Below are 23,847 nucleotides of genomic sequence, written 5' to 3'. Positions count from 1 at the left end.
CAGGCACTGATGAACCTTTAATATTATTTCTCTAGACTACATTTTATTTTATTGGTTTTCCCACAGAGTGTTTAATGAATTGAAAAAATACTTGTCTAATATTTATGTGGTATGTATGCCAACGCTAATGAATAACAAATGACAGCCTTATAAAAGCAGCTCTGTTCTGTACTGAAGGTTTGTCCTTTATTGTAGACCATGTAGCTAGGAAGAGTGTGGTTCTCGTACTGGTGCTGCTGGGGTCTCTGCTGGTGACCTGCGAATAGTCTTCTGGTGTGCTCTGGAGAAGCTTTTATGTGCTGTAGTTGGGGAACAGTATGGCCATGTGTCTGTTTTTTTAAAAATTTCTCATAAAGTAACATCATAACAAGTTTTTACAAATACTCTGATAATTATACCACCAAAACCCATGATTGTAGTCCTTTCTATGTAGTTCATGTCCTCATGTATATTTTTTTATGTATTTGGAATTAAAGCATAATTAAATTTCTGTTTTGCTTATTTCACTAAAGGAATTAAACATTTCCCTGTATTGATTCATTGGGTTCCTAATGTTCATTTTACTAGCTGTATAACATTTTGCAAGTTGTTGAACCATTGATTTAATTAATATCCTAATTAATTGATGTATTCTGTTGTTTCAGCATTTTGGTTGTATATGCTTAATCCTTATTTTTTGTGTAGTGCATTCAGGAGTACTGAATTTTTTTTTTCAAGATTTTATTTATTTATTTGACAGAGAGCACAAGCATGGGGAGCAGCAGGCAGAGGGAGAAGGAGAAGCAGGCTACTTGCCAAGCAAGGAGCCAGATGCAGGACTTGATCCCAGGATCTGGGATCATGACCTGAGCCAAAGGCAGGCACTTAACCCACTGAGCCAACCAGGCATCCCAAATTTTCTTTCTTTCTTTTTCTTTTTTTTTAAGATTTTATTTATTTATTTGACAGAGGGAGAAATCACAGGTAGGCAGAGCAGCAGGGAGGGGGGGAAGCAGGCTCCCTGCTGAGCAGAGAGCCTGATGTGTGGGGCTCTATCCCAGGACCCAGGTGCTCCCCAAATTTTCTTTTTTAAAATGTATACCTTTGTACTAATTTGAGTAACATCTTCTCTCTTAAGCTTATAAAGATTAAGTGAGTTTGAAGCCTTTTTTCATATGTTCAGCATTAGGAGAATATGTTTTCATGTTTTATGGAAAATCTCAAGCTTGTACAGAAAGACAGTGAACGATTATATGCATCAATCCACTGCAGTAAGTATTAATTCATGGCCATACTTGTTTTTTCTGACTCCTTCACTATCAACTCTTGGATTATTTTGGACTATTTTGAAACAAATCCCAAGCATTGTGTCAAGAGAAATTTGTATTTTTGATGGCCTTCAATACCAGTCTTAAGAATAATGACTGCTGGGATTGACAATGAGACTGATAATTATTTTCATTTTTACATTTTGTCTGGTATTCCTACACATATTTTATTCTCAGCAGTAGTTTCTTTCTTTCTTTCTTTCTTTCTCTCTCTTCTTTTTTTTAAAGATTTTTATGTATTTATTTGACAGAGAGAAATCACAAGTAGATGGAGAGGCAGGCAGAGAGAGAGAGAGAGAGAGAGAGAGAGAGGAAGCAGGCTCCCTGCTGAGCAGAGAGCCCGATGCGGGGCTCTATCCCAGGGCCCCGAGATCATGACCTGAGCCGAAGGCAGCGGCCCAACCCACTGAGCCACCCAGGCGCCTGCCCCTCTTTCTTTTTTTTAAAGCCTGGAAGTTTATGTGAATTTAATTAATGGGTATTTTGACTTGTTGGCAGTCTCTGCTTCCTGTATTCTTTAAATATTTCTTTGTAATATTGATTTCCCCTCTAATGCACGGATTATGGCTCTTCCTATATAAGCCAGTAGCAGAAACTAGCCTGGAACTGTGGTGACTAATCCCTTTTCAAGATTTTGTAGGTAGTCCCACTGACCTTATGGAACTGGTAGAGATTAAGAATTGCCAGATTCCACAATATCTGGTGTCCCTCAGCAATACTAGGAAATCGACCATATGGAATATATGCTCCCTAGTACTAATAAATTACTACTTGTAGCCTGGGAGAAATTTTGCAAGCCTCTTAGGAGGCCAAGACTTGCTAGTCTGTTTCTTCCTTCCCTTTTGTCTCCTTCCAGCACCTTATTCTATCAGAATAGGTTTGACCTTTTTTTACCCATGAAATTTAGAAAGTAATAAATTAGGCAGTTAATTTAACTTATGTTATGAAATACCATTTCAGGATGTCAGTAGCTTGTCCTAATATTAATTAAGTCCTTAGTGATTAAATGCATATTTATGTATAAGGGGGAAATCAGCTGTAAAGCCTTATAGGTAATGTGAATTGAGATAGTCTTAAAAAGCACACTTATTTTATTTGACTGTGAAGAAAATATTACTTCATGATCTTGCCTTGCTGACTTAATTCTCTGTTATGTTCAATGCCATTCATTCCATCTTTAGTTTTCACTGGCTACTTTGGTTATATACATTAGCATAGATTAGCATCCAAGTGAATGTGCCAGCAAGAATAGATTTGTAGATTTGTAATGGCTTCTCATTTTTGGTTTTGTTTTTAGCTTGCTACAGTATTTTGATTCTGTGCTATTGAGAGGTCAGTAAAAAACTAGGTCCAGTAATCACTTGAAGAAATGAATGACTGTAAAATGATCTTGAAGAGAATAAAAGTTTAGGCCTATATGTTTGTGTGAGTTAAAAAGTTAATGTGATGCCAGGGAGGCATGTTTACTTTTATGTAATAATTTTTTTTTAAAGATTTTATTTATTTGACAGAGAGAGATCACCAGTAGGCAGAGAGGCAGGCAGAGAGAGAGAGAGAGAGAGAGAGAAAGAGAGAGAGGAGGAAGCAGGCTCCCTGCTGAGCAGAGAGCCTGATGCGGGGCTTGATCCCAGGACCCTGGGATCATGACCTGAGTCGAAGGCAGAGGCTTAACCCACTGAGCTACCCAGGCGCCCCTTATGTAATAATTTTTTAAAAATTATTTATTTATTTGGCAGAGAGAGAGAGACCACAAGAGAGGGAACACAATTGGGGAGAGTGGGAGAGAGAAAAGCGGGCTTCTCTGCCAAGCAGGAAACCCGATTCCGGTCTTGATCCCAGTATCCCAGGATCATGACCTGAGCTGAAGGCAGACGCTGAATGACTGAGCCACCAAGGTGCGCCTTTGCAATGATTTTTTTAAGATTTTTAGAGCAGAGGGAGAAGGTGAGCATCTCAAGCAGACTCCTTACTGAGCACAGAGCCTCACACAGGGCTCGAGCTCACAACCCCCAGATCACAACCTGAGCAAAATCAAGAATCTAGTGCTTAACTGACTTAGACACCCAGGTGCCCCCCTTTTATGTAGTAATTTTTAAAAGCATTCCCCCTCATAGTGTTCCCTACCTTTCCTCTGTTGCTTTTTGTGAGAAAAATCTTCCTAAAATCAAGATTCCTCTTATCTTTTCTTGGTTTTAAGTGTAAATACTCAATGATCTTTGGGTCAGGAGCTACCTCTTAATAATGGAAATAGAATTGGTTAAAAGAAAAAAAGATAACACTTATAGAAAAATGAATTCCTTCCAAATATAACTGTATCCCTTGTTATTCCTTCACTCAGTCATTGACCTCAGAGGAAATGACTGAAGAGGGATAAAAATGGAACAGACTGACACAGATTTCTTCTTTATCTAACAAGTTATTTTGGTGTTTATGGGAGTAGAGCCTTTTTACAAACCTTTGTACACCCCAAGTAATTATATTTTTAGAGGTTCTAAGCCACACAATATTAACCTTACTGAAATATACTGCATTGATTAAACTTTTTTTTTACTATGAGAAATTGAATTTTTTATACTTTAACTTTTATAATTATTTATCAGTCATAATTTCTTAATTCATCAAGGTACCTCACAGCCTCACAGCCCTAGGGATGTGACTCTGTTTACACCTCATTTGTTTTCAGATATAACAAGACTTTATTTAATGATGACTGATGTTTCGTAAATTTTTTTGGATTTCATGAGCCATTTGTAAAGCTGTTACAGTTTTATTTTTAGAACTTGAAGTCAGTAATGTCTTTCTATATTTTGAATATCAAACCTTTAAAAGGTAAGATTCTTCTGCCTCAAAATAAAGTGGGTGGATGGAATGGACCCAGTCAGCTAGTAGCCAAGAGACTGCTTTTATGGTGGTAGATGGGTGAGGGATTGTTACTCAATTTCTGAATGGCTCTTCTGGTCACAGATTAGTGCTGGAAGAATGGTTTTAGAGGAAGTGTGACTTGAAATGAGCCCACCTGAATGGTATTTTGAGTTGCAGTATAGTAGATAGAGTTGAGAAAACTATAGCTCTGCTTTGAGGATCCCTTCTTACATTGCTGAATTATTGAGGACCCTAGAGAGATTTTGTTTACATAGGGTATGTCTGTCTATACTTTATTAGGAATTAAACCTGAGAAGTCTTTAAAATGTTCTTTTGTTCATTTAAAAACACTAGTAACTGGGGTGCCTGGCTGGCTTCTATGGTAGAGCACGTAACTCTTGATCTTGGGGTTGTGAGTTTGAGCCCCATGTTGGGTGTAGAGATTACTTAAAATCTTAAAAAAAAAAAAAAAAAAGAAGTAACAAAAACCGACTAAATGTTGACATAAATAACATTTTTGATGAAAAGTAACTTTTTCCTCATCCAGAGATAGTGTAAATAGTGGCATTATTTTAAAATTTTTACAAATCTCTTTAATGTTTTGCTTAATAGATGATAGCTAGATCCTCATATCTACTTTTGCTTTTAATTTGTTAAAATTTGTTGTTGAAAAAAAATGTTGAAAAATATGAAGTAAATTTGGCCTCACATGGATATATAGTTCGAAGAATATTTTAATAGTTTTTCCATCTGGAGAATATTGTGTGTATTCTTCTGTTTTACCAAAGCAAGGAATATATGTTCCTTTTTGGGGGGACAAGTAATATTTCTTTAAAAGTTAGTTGCATTGTGGAATCTGAAACCGTATCAGTGAACTTACTACATTATATTACATTTTTAAAAAGATTTATTTATTTTGGATGGGGGAGGGGCAATGGGAGAGGGAGAGAAAATCCTAAGTGGACTCTGCCCTGAGTATGGAGCCGGACACGGGACTCGATCTCACGACCCTGAGATCGTGACCTGAGTTGAAATGAAGAGTTGGACACTTAACTGACGGCACCACCCAGGTGCCCCAATATATTCTATTACATTTAAAGCCATTGGTCTATCTTGTACTTCAAATGGATCTTTTTTATCCGTGCATGATTTTGTAACATTATTTATGCATTTGTCATTTTGAAAATAATTGTTAATTGAATAATGTTGATCTTTCAAATATAGACCTATTTCTCTTTATAATTTTATTATTTTTTTTCTTTTCCTTTTTTTTTTTTTCTGAATATTTTATTTACTTGACACACACAGAGATCACAAGTAGGAGAGAGAGAAGGGGAACTAGGCTCCCCACTGAGCAGAGCACCAAATGCGGGGCTCAATCCCAGGACCCTGAGTCCATGACCTGAGCTGAAGGCAGAGGCTTAACCCTCTAAGCAACCCAGATGCCCCTACTTTTTATTTTCTTAAGTAGGCTCCAACACCCAGCATGGAACCGATTGTAGGACTTTGAACTCATCATCCCAAGATCGAGATCGAGACCTGAGCTGAGATTGAGAGTTGGATGCTTAACTGACTGACCCACCCAGGCACCTCTGTAATTTCTTTAAAAAATCACACTTGGGGGGTGCCTGGGTGGCTTAGTTGGTTAAGCATCTGCCTTTAGCTTGGGTCCTGATTTGGGCTCCTTACTCAGCAGGAGCCTGCTTCTCCCTCTGCCTGCGCTTTTCCCTGCTTGTGCACATGTGTGCTGCTGCTTTCTCTGACAAATAAGTAAATGAAATCTTTAAAAAAAAGAAAATAAAAATCACATTTGGTAGTATTGGCTCTGATTTTGTCAGAAAAGTCTGCTTAAGTATTGGCAATCTGTGGAGCTCTTCATTTTAGCAGATGATGCGTTTTCCAAGATTCAAATTTTCACATAAAAGCTTTATCATTAGTAATTAATGATGTCATTTGTAGGAAAAAAAACCTGTGAGTTTAAGTCTGAATTATAGTTTGTCAGATGTTCTTTCAATTAAAATGGTATTTAATGGCGGGGGAGGGACTGGTTAGTTTAGCTGTTAACTAAAATAGTTGCACAGGGGCACCTGGGTGGCTCAGTCATTAAGTGTTGGCCTTAGGCTCAGGTCATGATCCCAGGGTCTTGGGATTTGAGCCCCACGTTGGGCTCCCTGCTAGGTCGGGGAGCCTGCTTCCCCCTCTCCCCCTCCCTCTGCTTGTGCTCCCTCTCTCGCTTGTCTCACTGTCAAATAAATAAATAAAATCTTTAAAAAAAAAAAAACCAAAAACAACCATTGCACGGATGCTTTACCTTGACAACCATAACATGTCAGTATGTAGCATAAGTGTTTCATATTATTTCCTATATATAAAAAGACTTACCAGGGCACCTGGGTGGCTCAGTGGGTTAAGCCGCTGCCTTCGGCTCAGGTCATGATCTCAGGGTCCTGGGATTGAGGCCCACATCGGGCTCTCTGCTCAGCAGGGAGCCTGCTTCCCTCTCTCTCTCTCTGCCTGCCTCTCTGTCTACTTGTGATCTCTCTCTGTCAAATAAATAAATAAAATCTTAAAAAAAAAAAGAAGACTTAACAAAGGGTCAAGATTAAATAAAATTTTATCATTTTTCCTCAGCTTTATCCAAGACATCTGGAGTGAAATTGGTGTCATTGCTTATACTAAGGTGTCAGTAGTTTTATCTGTTAATTCTTTTTGTACTGTTAGTACAAAGGTCAATGTGAAAAAAGGCAGATAATGTCTCAGTACTAATGTAGAAGTGTTTCTGACCACATAGAGCTTCTGAAAGGTCCTAGAATCTGTAGATCTCACTTTGAGAGCCACATTAGTAGTGTTACTGTGTTATGATTAAGATTGCTATTAGGTAAAACCATAAGTGGGTTTGTAGTTAGGATTTATAGGCAGGATTTATTTTTTCCTTTGAGGAAATTTAAAGAATTGCTGGAATTGTGTTAAGCAGAACATGTAGGTAGAACTGTCCTCTAATTAGTGGTTATAATTCTTAATGCTGTCAGAGGACACAATATGGCTTTTGCTTTTGTAAAATGTGCTGTATAAAACAGATTCTATAATAATTTACAGTTAGGCTTTCCAGTAGATTGCTTTACTCCTGTCTTCCTAAACCATAAAAATTCATAGTATAAAAAACTACTTTTTAAATACACATTATAATTAGTTCAAGTGCTATTTAGATGAGAATTTAGTGCTTCTTTTTTTTTTTTAAGATTTTATTTATTTATTTGACAGAGAGAGATCACAAGTAGGCAGAGAGGCAGGCAGAGAGAGAGGAGGAAACAGGCTCCCTGCTGAGCAGAGAGCCCGATGCGGGACTCGATCCCAGGACCCTGAGATCATGACCTGAGCTGAAGGCAGCGGCTTAACCCACTGAGCCACCCAGGCGCCCTAGTGCTTCTTTTTTTGAAATTGTCGTAATAGAAATGTTTCGTGATTCAAGGCAGATTAAACTAGGGACAGTGGGTCACATGTTTTCAGTTTTTGAGGGATTCAGTTCCTAAACTTAAATTTTTAAAGAAACCTTTCTGTTGTGGAAATCTCTCACATCTAACCAAAGTAGACACACTGGTTTAGTGAACCCCTGCTTTTCCCAGTTTTCTCAGTTACCCCTCATGGATAATCCTGTTTCATTTGTTTCCCACTCACTTCCTTTCTACCCTTCCCCCTCCAGTTATTTTGAAGCAAATTGTAGATATTACACTGTTTAATTCTTCAGTAATTCAGGATATAGCATTCAAAAATAAGAATTTAAGGTTATAGCAAAGAGAAAAAACTATTTTGGTTTCTCTTACAAGTAATGTGTTACAATTTATTTGTGCTTGGTAAAAATGTTCTTTACGCTCAAAACTTTTTTTTTTTATCCATGTACTCTCTCACTAGAGACACCTTATATATTGTATGGAATACTTTGGGGATGAATATTTTTTCCTTGAGCTTTCTGCCTGTTTACCTTGGTAACTGGACTCTGAATTGTGATCATGCTACTCGACATGGCGGAAAAATAAAATATGGATGACTGAGAGCTTTGAAATTATTTAAAGGTTTTGGGTTTTTCCAGGATGAAGAGACTCGGCACAGCCTTGAGTGCATCCAGGCCAATCAGATTTTTCCCAGGAAGCAGCTGATCCGGGAGGATGAGAATCTTCAGGTAATTACAGGCCACTTTGATTATGAAGTAAGTATTTAGCCTCATAGTAACAGTAGCAGAGCTAATGGATTGAAGTAATGCACTGTATAATTTTGTTTTTCCCTAAACTATACTCATAGTAGAAATGCAACCTGGAAAGCAATCTCTTTTTATTTTATGTATTTATTTTTAAAAAATATTTTATTTATTTATTTGATACAGAGAAAGAGATCACAAATAGGCAGGGAGGCAGGCAGAGAGGGGGTGAAGCAGGCTCCCTGGCGAGCAGAGAGCCCAATTCGGGGCTTGATCCCAGGACCCTGGGACCATTACCTGAGCTGAAGGTAGAGGCTTAACCCTGTGAGCCACCCAGGCACCCCACAATCTCTCTTTTTAGAAAGACTTATTTCTTGAGAATTCGTTATTTGAGAGGATCATCTCTCTGTCATTCCTTCAGTAGTCTGGAATTTGAATAACCAGGTATATTTGATATGTGGATATAAATTATCCTTTTTAAGTCCCTTATTTATTTTTGAGTGACAGGTCTTAATTATCCATTTGTCCAGCCTGTACTTGAAGACTTTGCTTTACTGCTTTAGAACTCTGAAAGGTTTCTTTTTCCATTTTGAAGGTTCCTTTTCTCGAACTTCATGGAGAAAGCACAGAGTATGTGGGCCGTGCTGAGGATGCCATCATTGCCCTTTCTAATTATAGACTTCACATCAAGTTCAAGGAGTCTCTTGTTAATGTAAGTGATTACCAACTGTTTTCCCACTAAAGTAGAGCCAGAAAGGAAGTAAAAAAAACCAAAGAAATCGTTTATGTTCTCAGAGAAGTGTTATACACAGTTGGGTATGAAAACATTGTGTGCTCTGCTTTTCTCTCTCTCACTTACTTTAGCACTCAGGGGACACTAGGTTAACAAGTAACTCTTACTCTTGATTCAGAATGATAAATGTAGTTGTCAGCTGAATTGTCCATTTTTTAGTAACACCAAACGATTTGTACTAGGTAATGGTGTATCATTACACACAAAGGCTGTAGAGGCTTTTATTCTTCAATCTTTAGTATTTAACAGCTGCCTCAGTTGAGATAATTTCTGGTACCTTGATGTCAAGTGATGAGGTGTACTTTGAATTCCATGGAGACTTTCATTATAGGACGAAGTTAATGCTAATTGCTTCTTAGTGGAATAAGCATGGATGTTAAATACAATGTTTATTTGCATAATGGACTGTATTACTGAAGAAAAGGGAGGCCCTCAGTTCTCAAGAGTGCATTTGCCCTTTTCAGTTATGAGGGTATTCTCAGTGATCTGGTTCTCAATGCACTGCCATCGTTAGATTTCAGTGAATGTGCCTTCACCACAAAGATATGCAAGTTCATATACTTCCACTAAGTGAATGCCTTCTTCCTTTTTCCTTTGCTGGTATTGTGGCTTTCTTTCTGCAGTTTGATTCAAGCCCTGAGAAATGTATTAAGACTTCTTATAAAAGTTCAGAACTCTCCTTTCATTCAAACTTTACATTGTGTGTTTTAGGGTTCATTGAAATCTGTCACTTAAGTTTACTTTACTCAGTGGTCCAGAAGTTACATAACTCGTTTGTCAAATTCTTTTGTTTGTTGAAATGCTGTCCTTTTTTTTAAATAATTGGCTTTTATTATTTATGTAGTAGTAGTATTTTTTGTAGTTAAACATTTATATCAAAGAGCTGTTTCGGCTTGAATTTCTCCTGGCGTGTAGATCTGGGCCCTGACTGTCCATCAGCTAAAAATACATCAAGGAAAGAGGCATGCTGTGCATTCATACCATATAGCACTGTATTCAGAAGGGTCCATTTGATATTGGGTGGTCATGATAATAGGAGGGAACAGGATGAAAACTCCTATAAAATCCTGGCAACCAGAATTTGCTTCCCAGCCACTGTGAAAGTAAGGACAGTATAATTAGTAGAATTGCCCACTTTAATCTTGTGTTTGTTTATCTGATTGGAATTAATGAAATTGTAATTAAATTGCATGAGGGGATGATACAGATTCATGTTATTGTATTTTTCCATATTGTCTCCTATTTCTCAACTTACTGCCTTAGAGCCAGGTATTTCCGAGGCTGTTATTAGATTTATTTGGAAATAGGGTCTGTTGGAGAGAAAGCATCGATTTGATCATGTCATTTACCAGTCTGAGGCCTCCATTGTTTCTTCAGTATTTCTAAGATGAAATTACTTAGCATGGTATCAGGCTAAGTGGTGTGATCCTTCGTCTCTGTCAGCTTTTCTGTCAGTTTCTCTCTTATCCTCTTTCTCCCCTTTGTATTATTAATAAAACCACCCTCCTTAAAGTATTGAGCCACACCACACACCTTTGAATTCTCTCTCGTTTCCTGCCTGGGGAATTTCTCTTCATCTGTCAAAACCCATTTTAGGTGGTAACTTCTGTGAAGCCTTTCTCTGTTCCCTCCCTGACAGTTTGTTACCCTTGCCTCTGACTTCCTCAGTATCTCAAGCATGCCTTTACAACTCTTACGAGGTGTGTTATAATTTTTTGGTTCTTCATGTTTGTATCTTCAGAATTAGCATGTTTCCTGGTGCTGTGGTATTCAGTAAATATTAAGTGAATTGAAGTTAATATGAGTTTGAAATGGATATTAGACCATTTAAAAACCCTTTTTGGGTTTAAAGCTCATTTAAAAATAAATTTCTGTGTGACTAGGACTGTGTCAACATCATCTCTAACAGTAGTATATGAGTAGTAGGCTGTATACTGTAATTGTTGACTCCCCATTATGATTGAGGTATAGTGCTTAAGAAAACTTACACTGTTCTTACTTTTGACCCATTTCCTCACCTAAAAGTGTTATCTCAGCATAATAACCATCTAAGGCATAGAACCTGCATGTCATGTAAAAGTCCCAAGATAATGGCTTTGCACTCAGAAATGGTTGTTCAAAAGTATTTTGGCATTGCAGCAACTTTAAACATTTCAGATCAAGAGAGACTGGGATTTCTCCATACAAATACTCACATCATGGTTAGTGCTAAGGTTCTTAAACCTGTGGTTCCTACTTCACAAAACAGTGGTTGTTCCTGTACTAGGTCCTGGGGGGAGACCAGAGAGTTGGTGGTGTCGCCCCACCTTTACAATTCCCTCTCCCCTCTCCCCTCCCCCTCTCCCCTCCCTCTCTCTCTTCTCCCCTCTCCCTTCCTTCCTTCCTTCCTTGCCTTTTAAATCAACATATTTAGCACTTTAGAAAATGACTTACCATCAAGTTTTAAATAGCGACCTGATATCATATATTTACTTTTAATTTTATAGCACATTGAATAAAACATGCCTGTAGATTTAGATACCATAATATCATTACTTTAAATATATTCACTGGGTATCAGTTTTCCAAGTCCTAGAATAAAGAACATCTATAGGAGAGTTCATTTGTAACATTTAAGGTATGAATTGCTCCCATTCTGTGCTTTTCCAAAACTGTATTTTTGCATATGTACAGGTTTATTTCTTTGCTCAGCTCATTTATAAACAAGTGTTCAAGTGAATTCATGAAAATTTAAAACAATTTTTGTTGTGTAATTCAATAGACTGCCTCTCAGTCTGCTGCTTCTGAAATCCCAGTAAGTAGCATGAGACTCCTAGGTGGTTTTTGCACCGTGCTTTGGAACAAGTTGGTTTTGACTGTCAGAAGCTCACCTTGCAAAGCAGCAGAATTTGTCCTCTCTGCATGAGTCCCTTCCATTTTATTAGACAAAGTGTTACTGGTACATTATGATGAGAACAATTTGTAGAGTGAGGAAAAAGCCCCATAGTGTGTACATAAACAGATGGAATTGTGATCCTCAAAAAATGTAAAGTGAATTTCAACTAGGAATAATTTGTAAAATCAAAATTAGTATTTAAAAAGATAGTAAAGCTTCTATTTCCAGGCTGGCCTGTTAATGCTTTTTAGGAAAAATGTGCAAGTGTAGCACCTGCAAACATTTTCCTTAGCGTTTTTTCACATTCTTTTGTCTAACTGTAGTATAGCAAAAATCTTTATTACCCAAGTATCAGAAGGAGGTTACTGTCAACCCTTCCTTCATGTACCTTGGCCGCAGTATTCATATGCCAGCAGAAGTGTCTGAATCAGTGCTAGAAGAGCAGCTTGTAAATATAAAAGGTGAGCAGTAGAGTTTGGATCTTTAACTGGTGACAGTCTTCTTCTGACTGGTTTCTATATAAGATTTAGAGCCCAGATACTTAACAGCTTATTACAGATTTTAGGTTTAGACTCATTATTTTCACTCAGTCTGCCATTTTTAATTCAAATGGATGTACAGAATTAGTACTTTCCATTCAGGCTATAAAAAGGGCATTGTTTTTAAAAGGTAGACCTATCCCACTTTTAAATTCTGGTGCTTAAAAATACTGCACATGTGCATGTCCACACACACAAACTGAGAAAGAATTAAAGTAAACATACTAGGATATGATGACGTAAAATTCCCTCTGGAGTGAGATAGTACTATGGATCTTTAATACTGTGCATGTCTATTATAATTTTTAACTGCTGCTCTTCTGCTTTTTTGGATTGATGCTCTTATGATTTTGATGCCCATGATGTAACTGTTGGCCTTTTGAGAAATTAACAGCACTGAGTGTGTTTGATGCATCGTTTGAGCATGAGTTTTATGGAGATTATAAGAGGAAAATCACTGTAAAGGAAGTTAAAATTGTCTTGCAGGAAGAAGGTAGAGGCGAAAGAAGCAAAAAGAAAATGAGTTGCTACAAAACACTGAATCAGTTTTCTAGGGAGGATTTGAATGTATGTGACTTTAGATTTTTTCATACTCTTCCATGGATAGAACTGTACATAAGGACTCTGGTTTAAATTCTATTCTCCTCTTGAAGGTCCCTGATGGAGAGCCCACTTAATTCTGAGAGAAACATTAAAGTAGAGCCCATACAGCAAGAAGGGGCCATCTTAGAGGAAGAAGGAAAGGTGCACCATTATAATGGAAGGAGCTTGGGCTAGAAGACAGGTGCATGGATTCTGGTCCTGTCTTTGCCACTAGCTTATAGTGTAGAAGCTTAACCTCCCTGGGCTATAAAATGGCCTGGATTCAATAGTATGGATTGAAGACAATTTATAATTGTTTGCTAGTAGGGTTGAATATGGGGTTTGCCTGCTTACAGAAATGGTAAGAGATCCTCTTGATGTGTGAGGAAAACTGAGAAACCTAAAGCAATGGAGCAGGCCTTAAAGTAGAGAAACTTCGTGTGTTTTGGTTGGGTGTGTAAGAGGAGAAGGCCTGTTCTGCATTTTTGGAAGAGGAGGCAGTCTGTGGAGGGAACATCGAAGGGAATGTTGGGCTAGATAGGAGAAGAAAAAAGGGAGTTGTTCATTTGGTATATAAAATCACTTATTTCTCTCTTATATGTCTCTTTTTTTTAATTGCTGCATATTAAACTTCCCTGCATGTGACAGTCTGCATGAACATTAAAATCTGTTTTCCATATCTATGACTTGAGTACACATGGTGGTTTATGGTGATTTGCTAGTAGTATCTGCATACTAGCATCTGGTATTTTTAGCCTTTTTCCTTAAATTTGTGATGTTAAAATGTGTGAAAATTTGCATATCAAATGCATTTTAGGTAGCAAATATTTTGCATGCTCTAAGGTGTTTCTTTATTCTGGAAGTCTGGACACAGGCTGATCCAACAGTAGGGCATGTAAAGCTTATCTCTTCCTTATAGCACAGTAGCACAGACTCGTTCACTTCCACCAGCAGCTGCTATTAGCATTAGTTGGTTTTCAGATTTTATAGTTATAAGGAAGGTGACTGAAGGGGACCTGGGATGCAGGGGACTTCTGAGAGAGTAGCCTTTCCATGTGGGTTTGTAAAGCTACTCTCACTCCACTCCAGACCCTTCCTGTTCCCTCTGCCTGGGACTTCCTGTGCTGTGACCATTTGATGTTCAGAAAACATAGAAGCAGGTTAGAAATTGGCCCAAGAAAATTGGGAAGTAGGCAGACTTAGTTGGTAAAATTTTAGAAATTTGAGATTAGAATTCAGGCTTCTTCATTGCCATTCTTGCAGTCACTTTTGGGAAGGGAGGGAGAAGGGAAAGGGGTTATATTAAAACAAAGCAAATGCAATATGAGAGTCTGTTACAGGGCATCCAAAAGCAGTATAAGTGTCTTATAGGGCACCCAAAGGACTGACCTGCAGACAGATCAGTGTCCTCTTCCAATCTCCATCTTTTTTTTTTTTTTTTTAAGATTTTATTTATTTATTTTGGAGAGAGAAAGTGGCAGTGTGTATGTGTGCGCACAAACTTAGGGAGAGGGAGAAGCAGACTTGCCCCTGAGCAGGGAGCCTGGCGTGGGGCACCATCCTGGGACCCTGAGGCCGCTTAACAGACTGAGCCACCCAGGTGCCACCTATCTCTATCTTTTTAATATGTGTTCTTCCATTACAGCTTATCCCTACCCGTTGATGTATATTGCCTTCTTCCTTCTGAGATGTACAGGTCTTGAAAGAATTTTTAGCTGCATCAGCTACAGTTTCTCACAGCACTTGGACTTAAAAACAGAGGGCCAGGGGCGCTTGGGTGGCTCAGTTGCCTCTGCCTTCGGCTCAGGTCATGATCCCGGGGTCCTGGGATCGAGCCCCTGCATGGGCTCTCGCTCAGTAGGGAGCCTGCTTCCTCCTCTGTCTCTGCCTGCCTCTCTCCCTACTTGTGATCTCTGTCTTGTCAAATAAATAAATAAATAAATAAAATCTTAAAGAAACAAAAAACAAAAACCAGAAAACTTAAAAAAAAAAGAACCCCAGAGGGCCAGAGTTCATTTTTTCTCAGAATACAAGATTTCTTCACTTACTCCCAGTCCTATTATGAGGGAAGTTTTAGTTTTATAGACTTAGAACTAAGCAAGAAGGTTCTGAGTTCTGAGGTAAAAACTCCCATTTTCTATATATTATTTTGTTTGCTTCTCTTGTTTAATCCCTGCCCCAGTTTCTGTTTCTTATCCCAGACATCCAGCACTGGGCTTCTTTTTGATTCTCACATCATTTTTCTGAGAGTTCTCTGCTAACTCTGGCAATTGCGTGGTGGGGCAGAGTTTGCAGGAAGCCCATTTCCGAAACTGGCTCAGCTAAGATGATGGCCACCTTGTGCAGGCAGCACTCTCTTGTTTCTGTGCTGGAGACTGCCTGTCTCTTCCTGTGCTGAACATGAATTGTTGGAATGCTACTTGGAATTGTTAGAGCTATATTTTGCCTGGGCATGATATAGTATAAGAAACAGTAGTCTACCCCTTCTCTAAAGAGTGAGTGTATCTACAATTATTTTACCAGGCTCTCTTGAGAAGTTTTAGAAATTAGTTTCTGAACCCAAGGTTGAGTCAAGGTGAATTGATCCAAGAGGGGGAGGATTCTGATATCAGCTTGAAGATTTGTCACCTGTTAAGATGCTTTCCCTGTCTGCCTCCCTTTCCTTCTCCCAGCCCTTTCCGCTATTATCCTTACTTCTGTGTTCTGTAGAGTCTGCTCACCGGATTGGCAGGGAGAGAACCATTCCAGCTTGTTCATACATTAAGCCCCACTTGGCAGACAGGGATCTTCCTGGTCTTTTGAAGCAAATTAGACTTAGGTAGTTTTAGGACCTTTGACCACTGTGTGGCCTGTTCCCTCCACTTTAATGTTTATTCTAACATCTAGATGTTAGATGGGTCTATTCTGCTGAGCACAGAGTCTGACAAGCAAACACATCTTTCCGGTGTGGCTTGTGGGCAGTTTAGATCTCCAATGTTTTTCAGGATGTTCCTTTGCTAAAACAAAGCCACAAGTCCACTTTGCTGTTTGGGGCAAATAAGTGTAGTCCTGCCGTCACCTTGATCTGCACTTCTCTGTGAACAAGACCAGATTACCACTCTGGTTCCCTTCAGCTGCTTTGTCATTGCAAATCACAGCTAGCTGTAGTGTGTAAAGTAGTACCTGGAGAGATTTTGAGTTTGATACTTGAGAGATGACCTGTTTCCCTGCTCTTTCATTCCTTGTCTTCCTGCTCAGATATGACTTGAGGCTATTGATTTAGAGGGAAAGGAGGGGAAACCCTAATTGACTCAGTAGTAAATCACTTGAATACTACTGATTCAGATAAATTTGTGGCTTTGTTTGCTGCTTTCCCTTGTAGAGCTTTTGGATCTTTCTTGTTGAACCCACTGAGAAAACTGCGGGATTAATGCCTTCTTGACAAGGGGTCTTCGTCTTTTTTAATTGCAGGTTCCATTACAGCTTATAGAAAGTGTTGAATGCCGAGATATATTTCAGCTTCATTTGACTTGCAAAGACTGCAAAGTTATCAGGTATGTGATGTGTTTATGCTGTTTTTTAGTGTGGAAACTATGTATTATTAAAAGATTGGATTCATGGTTTGGTAACAAAAACAGCTTTTGAGTGTCAGCCTTGTTAGGAATATTTTCTGAGTAGTTAGTGCCTGAAATATTTCATCTTTAGGCTACTTTCCTATTTGAAAAGTAATTTTTAAGTTTTTTACTTGGAAATAATTTCAGATTTACCAAAAAAAGTGCAGCAGTTAAAATATTACGAAGAACACCAATATTGTTAACATTTTACCCCATTTGCTTTATTGTTTGCAGGTGCTGTGTGTGTGTGTGTGTGTGTGTGTGCACGCGCATGTGTGTGTTTGAGTGATTGATTCTTTTTCTCAACTATTTGAAAGTAAGTTACGTAAACCTGGCTTTTCACCCTGAAATACTTTGGTGTGCTTTCCTAAGAATAGGGATATTTTCTTACATAACCATGGTATCATTATCAGGCTTCACAACTTTACACTCATAATACTTTTATCCAGTCTACTGTCCTTGTTCCAATTTTGTCATTTGACCTAATAATGCCCTTTATAGCATTTCTCTCACCCCCACCTAATTCAGGATAGGATCCATGCAAAGTCAGGTATTGCATTTAGTTGCTGTGATTCTGTAGCCTTCTTAGTTTTTTTAAAATATGTATTCATTCATTTTATTTTATTTTATAATTTATTTACTTTATTCATCCATTTGTCAGAGAGAGCGCACACGCACAAGCAGAGGGAGCGGCAGGCAGAGGGAGAAGCAGGCTCCCAACTGAGCAAGGAGCCTGATGTGGGACTTGTCCCAGACCCTGGGATCATGACCTGAGCTGACACCTAACTGACTGAGCTGCCCAAGCGCCGCTCTAGCCTTCTTCACTCTGAAACATTTTTCACTCCCTTTTTTTCTTTTATGACATTCACATTTTAAATAATATAATCTTTCAATTGAATGTTTCTCATTTTATGCCTGTACAGTGTTTCCTTATGATTAAATTGAGGTTCTTTATTCTTGGCTACAGTATTATATGTGTAGGTTGTATCCTTCTCAGGGTACTCTATTACATCTGGAGGCAAGCAGTGTCCATCTGTCCCTTATTGGTGATGTTAATTTTGATCATTCTGGTTGAGGTGTCCCCTGCTTTCTGTGCAATTTCTTCATTTTCTCCCCCACAACAAATAAACTATCTATAGAAGGCACTTTAAGACAATGAAAATATCCTGCTTTTCGTCAAGTTTCTCCATTGATTTAACATCCATTATGGTTTTTATCTGATATAATCTTTAATGATTGCAAAATGATGTCTGAAATGTGTTTTTAAATTTAATAGCTCTAGAAGTTCTGAATTCCCTTATCTCTTTGATTTTGGAGTGCCAGTAAACACTGTGTGTTGGCATATTGATGAACCACATTGATTGGAATGAGCAAGAGGTTCAAGTGACCTCCTTTGTTTTAAGATATATAAGTTGCCTTTTAGCCATTGAGATTGGCTTGCTTTTGATAGATACTAACTACAACTTACATTTAAAAAGCTTATTTATTAATTACTCAGTTTAAACACTCTCTGCATTTGAAAAGGTGAAGTATTTTTTTGCCCTAATTGAATCAAACAATATGTACTTAAAATTACAATTTCTAATAGAATTGTTTGGTTCTCTACATGGTCACAGCTGAAAGTTTCAGGGTCTTATTTTGGATCTACAGTTGCTGATTTATTCTAATTGCTGAGTTAGATTTTGAAATTATTATCAAACTGGCCAAAAGTTGTGCTGTGATTTATTTTTGAGCTTGGCCTGATAGGTTTAGGAGAAGTTCTTTTTGTTTTGTTATAACCTATTTCTTGACAACCTTTCTAAAGCTTTGGTGGAAGACATAGAAGGAAACCTTATTCATGAAAGAGAACACTGCCATTTTACTTTAATAATTACCATTAATCAATCTCAGAAGCAATTTCATCAGTCTAAAAATAAGTTTTTCACACGTCCATTTTTTTTCTTTTTGGCATTTTGTACCATTGGCTAAAATTTATTGGACCTCTTTTTATCATAAATGATGAACGTGTGAATGGCCACCTCTGATGCCCTTTTGATTGTAGCTGTCACTGCACCAGGACGTAGGCACTCTTGAAATGGTGGCTTCCCTCAAGTTTCATTGTCAGCCATCTGCTAATTACATCCATACTTGTTTGGCTTTACAAAGGTGTCAGTTCTCAACCTTTGAGCAGTGTCAAGAGTGGCTCAAGAGACTGAACAATGCAATCCGACCACCTGCGAAAATAGAAGATCTGTTCTCGTTTGCATACCACGCTTGGTGCATGGAGGTCTACGCCAGTGAAAAAGAGCAACATGGAGACCTGTGCAGACCAGGTAGACCTTTCTAAAATGTGCAAATAGTGTCTTTTTTTTTTTTTTTTTTAGATTTTATTTATTTATTTGACAGAAATCACAAGTAGGCAGAGAGGCAGGCACAGAGAGAGGGGGAGACAGGCTCCCTGCCGAGCAGAGAGCTTGATGTGGGGCTCGATCCCAGGACCCTGGGATCATGACCTGAGCCAAAGGCAGAGGCTTTAACCCACTGAGCCACCCAGGCACCCCAAATAGTGTCTTTTTTGAACTACTGTTTGAGGTACCCTTCACATGAAATGGGACTCTAAGCATATGTGTATTCATTCGTTATCTATTTTATGGAGCACCTAGCATGTGCCCATCACTTCTAAGTTTAATAGAACATGTTTCCTGCCTTTCAAGGGAAGGGAAGAACACTATATTTGGTATCACTGTCTATTGGGCCTAAAAACAACTATAGTATGGTTTAATGGGGGTTGAAAGGAGCCTAATGGAAGGGAACCATGAGTGTTGTATACACATTTGGGAAGACTTCACATTCACAGTTGCTTTTGAGTAGGTTTTGAAGGTAGAATAAGGAAGGGTTCATTGATTAGAGAAAGGGGGAAAATGTTAACACAAGTTGCATGAACAAAGGTCCATAGGTATGCGAAGGTAGCGTGCAGAATAGTGGCATACAAAATGGCCTTTCCCTATCTTCTTTTCATGTCAGAGATTTCCTATCCCTACCCCTTTCATCGCCTAGGTGATGAAACAGAGGTCTAGAGAGGCCAGGTGACTTTCCTCGAGACAAATAGAGAAGCCGAGCTTATGCTGGAGTTCAGGCCTCCTGCCTTCTCAGAAGATCTTTGTTCCACTCTTTTTCCTTCAGAAATGGCTTGGATCAAGTTCGTGTTATTTCTCCACGTGTATTTTTCTGTAAATTTTAGGCTGCCATAAATAGAACTTTGCTGGTCCAACACTTGTTCTTTATTACGTCCAGCCTGGAAGCAAAGTCTTGAATTTCTTTTTTTTTTTTTTTTTTTAAATTTCTAAGCAATGAAGAGTTGTGAGGCTCCTTCCAACTCAGCTTACTCTAGAGACTTTTTTCTTTAAACCTCAGTTTTTAATCCTGAATTTTATATCTTAACTATTCTGCCCTGGGTGATTTTAAACATTTGAGGCTAATCTAGCTTTGCTTGTATCGCTTTGTTCCCTGGCTCATTCACTGGTTGAAGTTACTGGTTCATAATTAAAATATAATAGTAAGCATCATCTTATTTTTAAAGATGCTTTGATATATACTTTTGTTTGACCCTCATGACTTCATCAAGAGTCTCTGTTTTGGGAGCCACAGAAATGGAACACAGAGGTAAAGCCTGCTGCTGGGTCCCACTGCCAGTCAGTGACAGAGCTAGGACTGAACCCCAGTTCTCAGCTGTTGAGAGTTGACTCTGTGGGGTGTTGTGCGTGCAGAGATGAAAAACAAGGAAAGCCTCAGGAATCCAAGCTACCCATGAGCCTGGTCAGGCCAGTGAATCCCGGAGTCAGCCACAGGAGTTCACACCATCCTGGAAAAGGTTATGAAAATGTGCTTGCACTGTCTCTGACTTCACTTGATCATCCATTGCATCTTTTTCATTTTCCTTTTTTATTGAGATGCCATCGTATTTTGTTACTATTGTTGTTTATGGCTCTTTTCAAGTTTTTCTTTTTTCAAGGTAAAATTTACATACAGTGAAATGCACAAATCTTATATGTATTTTTGCTGCATTTTTAGTCAATGTGTCTTACTGAATTTTTAGTCTCTACCATTTCCTAGGATAATGAAGTTAGGGAGTTCTGTCTAGCTGCATAGTGTTATATAAGAACTTCAGTTGTTAAAGAGTCCTAACCCTAATGGGCATACCCCTAGTTTTAGGTGGTTAGTCAGCAAGGCTTGCTTTTTCTCCTAACCTGTTTTTTCACAATGACAGACTAGAAATTCCTCATCTCTTTAGATGACTCCTTATTTCCTTGATAAAATTAGTTTCTTTTGGATTTGAGCCATCACCTAGGCTATTGCTAAGGTGTGCCAGGTCAGAACTTCACTCTTTTAATTATGGATGGCTGTGTTTTGAGCTGAGATGACTTCTGTCCCTAGATCCTTCTCTTCCTGATGATACTTGGTATTCTTTGGCTGCCAGAGCTTACAGATATCGACACTGTTCTCTGTCTTTTCATTAGTTTGTGATGGGTGGAGGTATTTGGGGGGTAAAGAACTAAGAACTAGGGAACCTGAACTCAAACCCTACTTTACCATTTAATTAAAAAAAAAAAAATACTGGGCAAGCCATTTATCGTCTTTGTACTTCAGTTTCCTTTGTTCTTCAGACTGGGACATTCCTGTTCTTCCTACCCAAGCTGATCTGGGTATCGCGAAGATCAAATCTGTTATTGCTAGAGAGTTCAGTTCAGTAAATATCTGAGTGCTTCCTATGTGCCATACTTGTCAGAACATTTTGTGTTTTATGAATATACAAGGTGGTACCATTGTAACTGATTGGTTGGAGCTTAATCTGAGTAAAGGTTGTATTCTGTTTCTTTCTAATGTCACAAATTCACACTGAAGTTAACCTGCTACCACTTACATGGAATCTTACTGTACTTCAGTGACTTGATTTGAGTGTGTTTATTATATATATGTATGGCTTTTTCCTTTTTATATATTTTCACTGTGGAGTACAGAGGGAAAACTTGGTCCTAATAAAAAATACTGTGGTGGCATTTTTAAAGCCAGTCAACCTGGTTCTTTTGTCTCTGCCCAGTATTATTGAGTGTTCGTGGTGGCTACAGCATTACTCACCAAGTGGGAGCATACCAGACAACCACATTCTTACAAGTCATCTTTAGGGTGAGACAACACTTGAGATATTTCAAAGTGATGCCTTTGTATAATCTGCTCCAACATATGAGATCATAAGCACATAGACTCTGAAGAGTTGAAGTGAGTTTAGTCTTTTAGCAGTTAATAAAGGGTTTTATGGATTCTGTCTCTCTATGCCTAGACTGCTAAGAGTAGAATGTGTCAGAAAGGAGAGAAATGGGAAAATTGTATCATTGCCTTATATTCATATAAATCTTAAGTTTCTGACTTGTTGAAGCTGTCATAGTTAAGCCAGCCATAAGCTCTGAGTCTTAATCTGCTTTGGAAGAAGTCCCAGTATTGCTATTGGAATTTACCTGTGAAACTTGCAGAAGTCTTTGTGAAACTCTTGACTCTTAGATCCATTTCAAACTCTAAAAAAGGAATGGACTGAAAGCTTAAAGCTTCTCTCCCATGTGCTTGGTTTTCTTCTCTTCATTGTAGCTGCCTTCTTGATGATCATTCTGTCCTTGAGCATTAAGCAGGGGTACTGACAAATGACTGGGCAATTCAGTTATTAGTTTAGTAGCATCAGGCTCCTCTCTCTGATCTCTCTTCTGTGAGATGCCCATTAAGCATATCTTGAACCATGAACAGCATAGGAGTCTGGGTCTCACAACTCTTGTGCAGCTACCTGTTTAGTAAAAAAGCCAAGTCTTAGGAGTTTGAATGAAGTCGGCTAAGTGTAAATTTAGATGACTGTCCTGGAATGTTTGTTCATAGAACAGAAGGATTCTTCCATCCATATTTGAAAATCTGGGAGGGCTGGTTCTCACCTTCTCTGACTCTGAAGCAGTTCTTTTCCTCACATCCTGTATAGAGGACTGGCTCTTCTATCTCAGACCTTTAGGCTGTGTATAATTGTGGGCTTTTGAATGCTCAGAATCACCCAGGGAGCTAGACTTTTGAGGGGGGGATATTTTTAGACTGCCTATTGACACTGGTTATGATAGAGGGTCTCATTGCTTTAAAAAAGTTTTCATTCTCGGGGCGCCTGGGTGGCTCAGTAGGTTAGGGCCTCTGCTTTCAGCTCGGGATATGATCCCAGGGTCCTGGGATTGAGCCCCACATCGGGCTCTGTGCTCAGCAGGAAGCCTGCTTCCTCCTCTCTCTCTGCCTGCCTCTTTGCCTGCTTGTGATCTCTCTCTCTCTCTCTGTCAAATAAATAAATAAAATCTTTTAAAAAATAAATAAATCTTTTTTTAAAAAGGTTTTCATTCTCACTAAAGAATTGCTGGACTGTTTGCATTTTTAGTATAAGAAATAAACATTTAAAAAGGACACATCCTCATTTGGGGTGGGGGAGAGCAGACAGGAGGGTTGCAGTGGAAACTCAAAGCCAAACAAACTTAAAACCGTAATATTTAAAATAGGATATGATAGTATATCTGATATTGAATCAGTGAAAACCAGAGAATTCTTAGAGGGAGATTCATAAGGGAAATCAGCAAATAGATGTGCTTGGCATTCAGTTTTCTAGCTGAAAAACATAAGGGAGCTTCTAACACAATTTAGTAAAAGCCAATTGAATTACTCCTGTATTTAAGTCTGTTGCTAGTTTTGTTTTTTGTTTTTTGTTTTTTTTTTTTAAAAGCATTGCTTTTCCGACTAAGTTGTGATCCACTTGTGGGTCATAAAATCAAAAGTTTTAAGGAATGAAATACAAAATGAAACACCTAGGATAGAAAATATTAAAATGTATCCCACATAGTAAGGGTGGGTAGTTTAGTAAAGCTTTTAAAAATAAACATGCAGGGGCACCTGGGTGGCTCAGGGGGTTGAGCCTCTGCCTTTGGCTCAGGTCATGGTCTCGGAGTCCTGGGATCGAGCCCCGCGTTGGGCTTTCTGCTCAGTAGAAAGCCTGCTTCCTCCTCTCTCTCTCTCTGCCTGCCTCTCTGCCTACTTGTGATCTCTCTCTCTCTCTGTGTC

General features: G+C 38.5%; 1 protein-coding gene across 18 annotated transcripts in view; it reads left to right on the top strand.

The window, feature by feature from the left end:
• MTMR3 (myotubularin related protein 3) overlaps positions 1-23,847 on the top strand; it is a 139,503-nt gene that overhangs the window by 88,106 nt on the left and 27,550 nt on the right. For 11 of the 18 annotated variants that reach the window (XM_082697983.1, XM_082697977.1, XM_082697993.1 and 8 more), the window contains 4 exons: positions 8,257-8,346; positions 8,957-9,073; positions 16,601-16,683; positions 18,889-19,055. In XM_082697983.1, the coding sequence (XP_082554109.1) occupies positions 8,257-8,346; positions 8,957-9,073; positions 16,601-16,683; positions 18,889-19,055 (457 nt within the window). Of the gene's footprint in view, positions 1-1,162; positions 1,251-8,256; positions 8,347-8,956; positions 9,074-16,600; positions 16,684-18,888; positions 19,056-23,847 lie in introns of all 18 variants that reach the window. The other 7 variants (XM_082697982.1, XM_082697979.1, XM_082697991.1 and 4 more) reach the window with 1 other exon arrangement.

Source organism: Mustela nivalis (genome assembly GCF_964662115.1).
Source record: "Mustela nivalis genome assembly, chromosome: 14".
NCBI lineage: Eukaryota > Metazoa > Chordata > Mammalia > Carnivora > Mustelidae > Mustela > Mustela nivalis.
The sequence above is the reverse complement of the archived record's forward strand: the minus strand, read 5'-3'. Positions and strand labels throughout refer to the sequence as shown.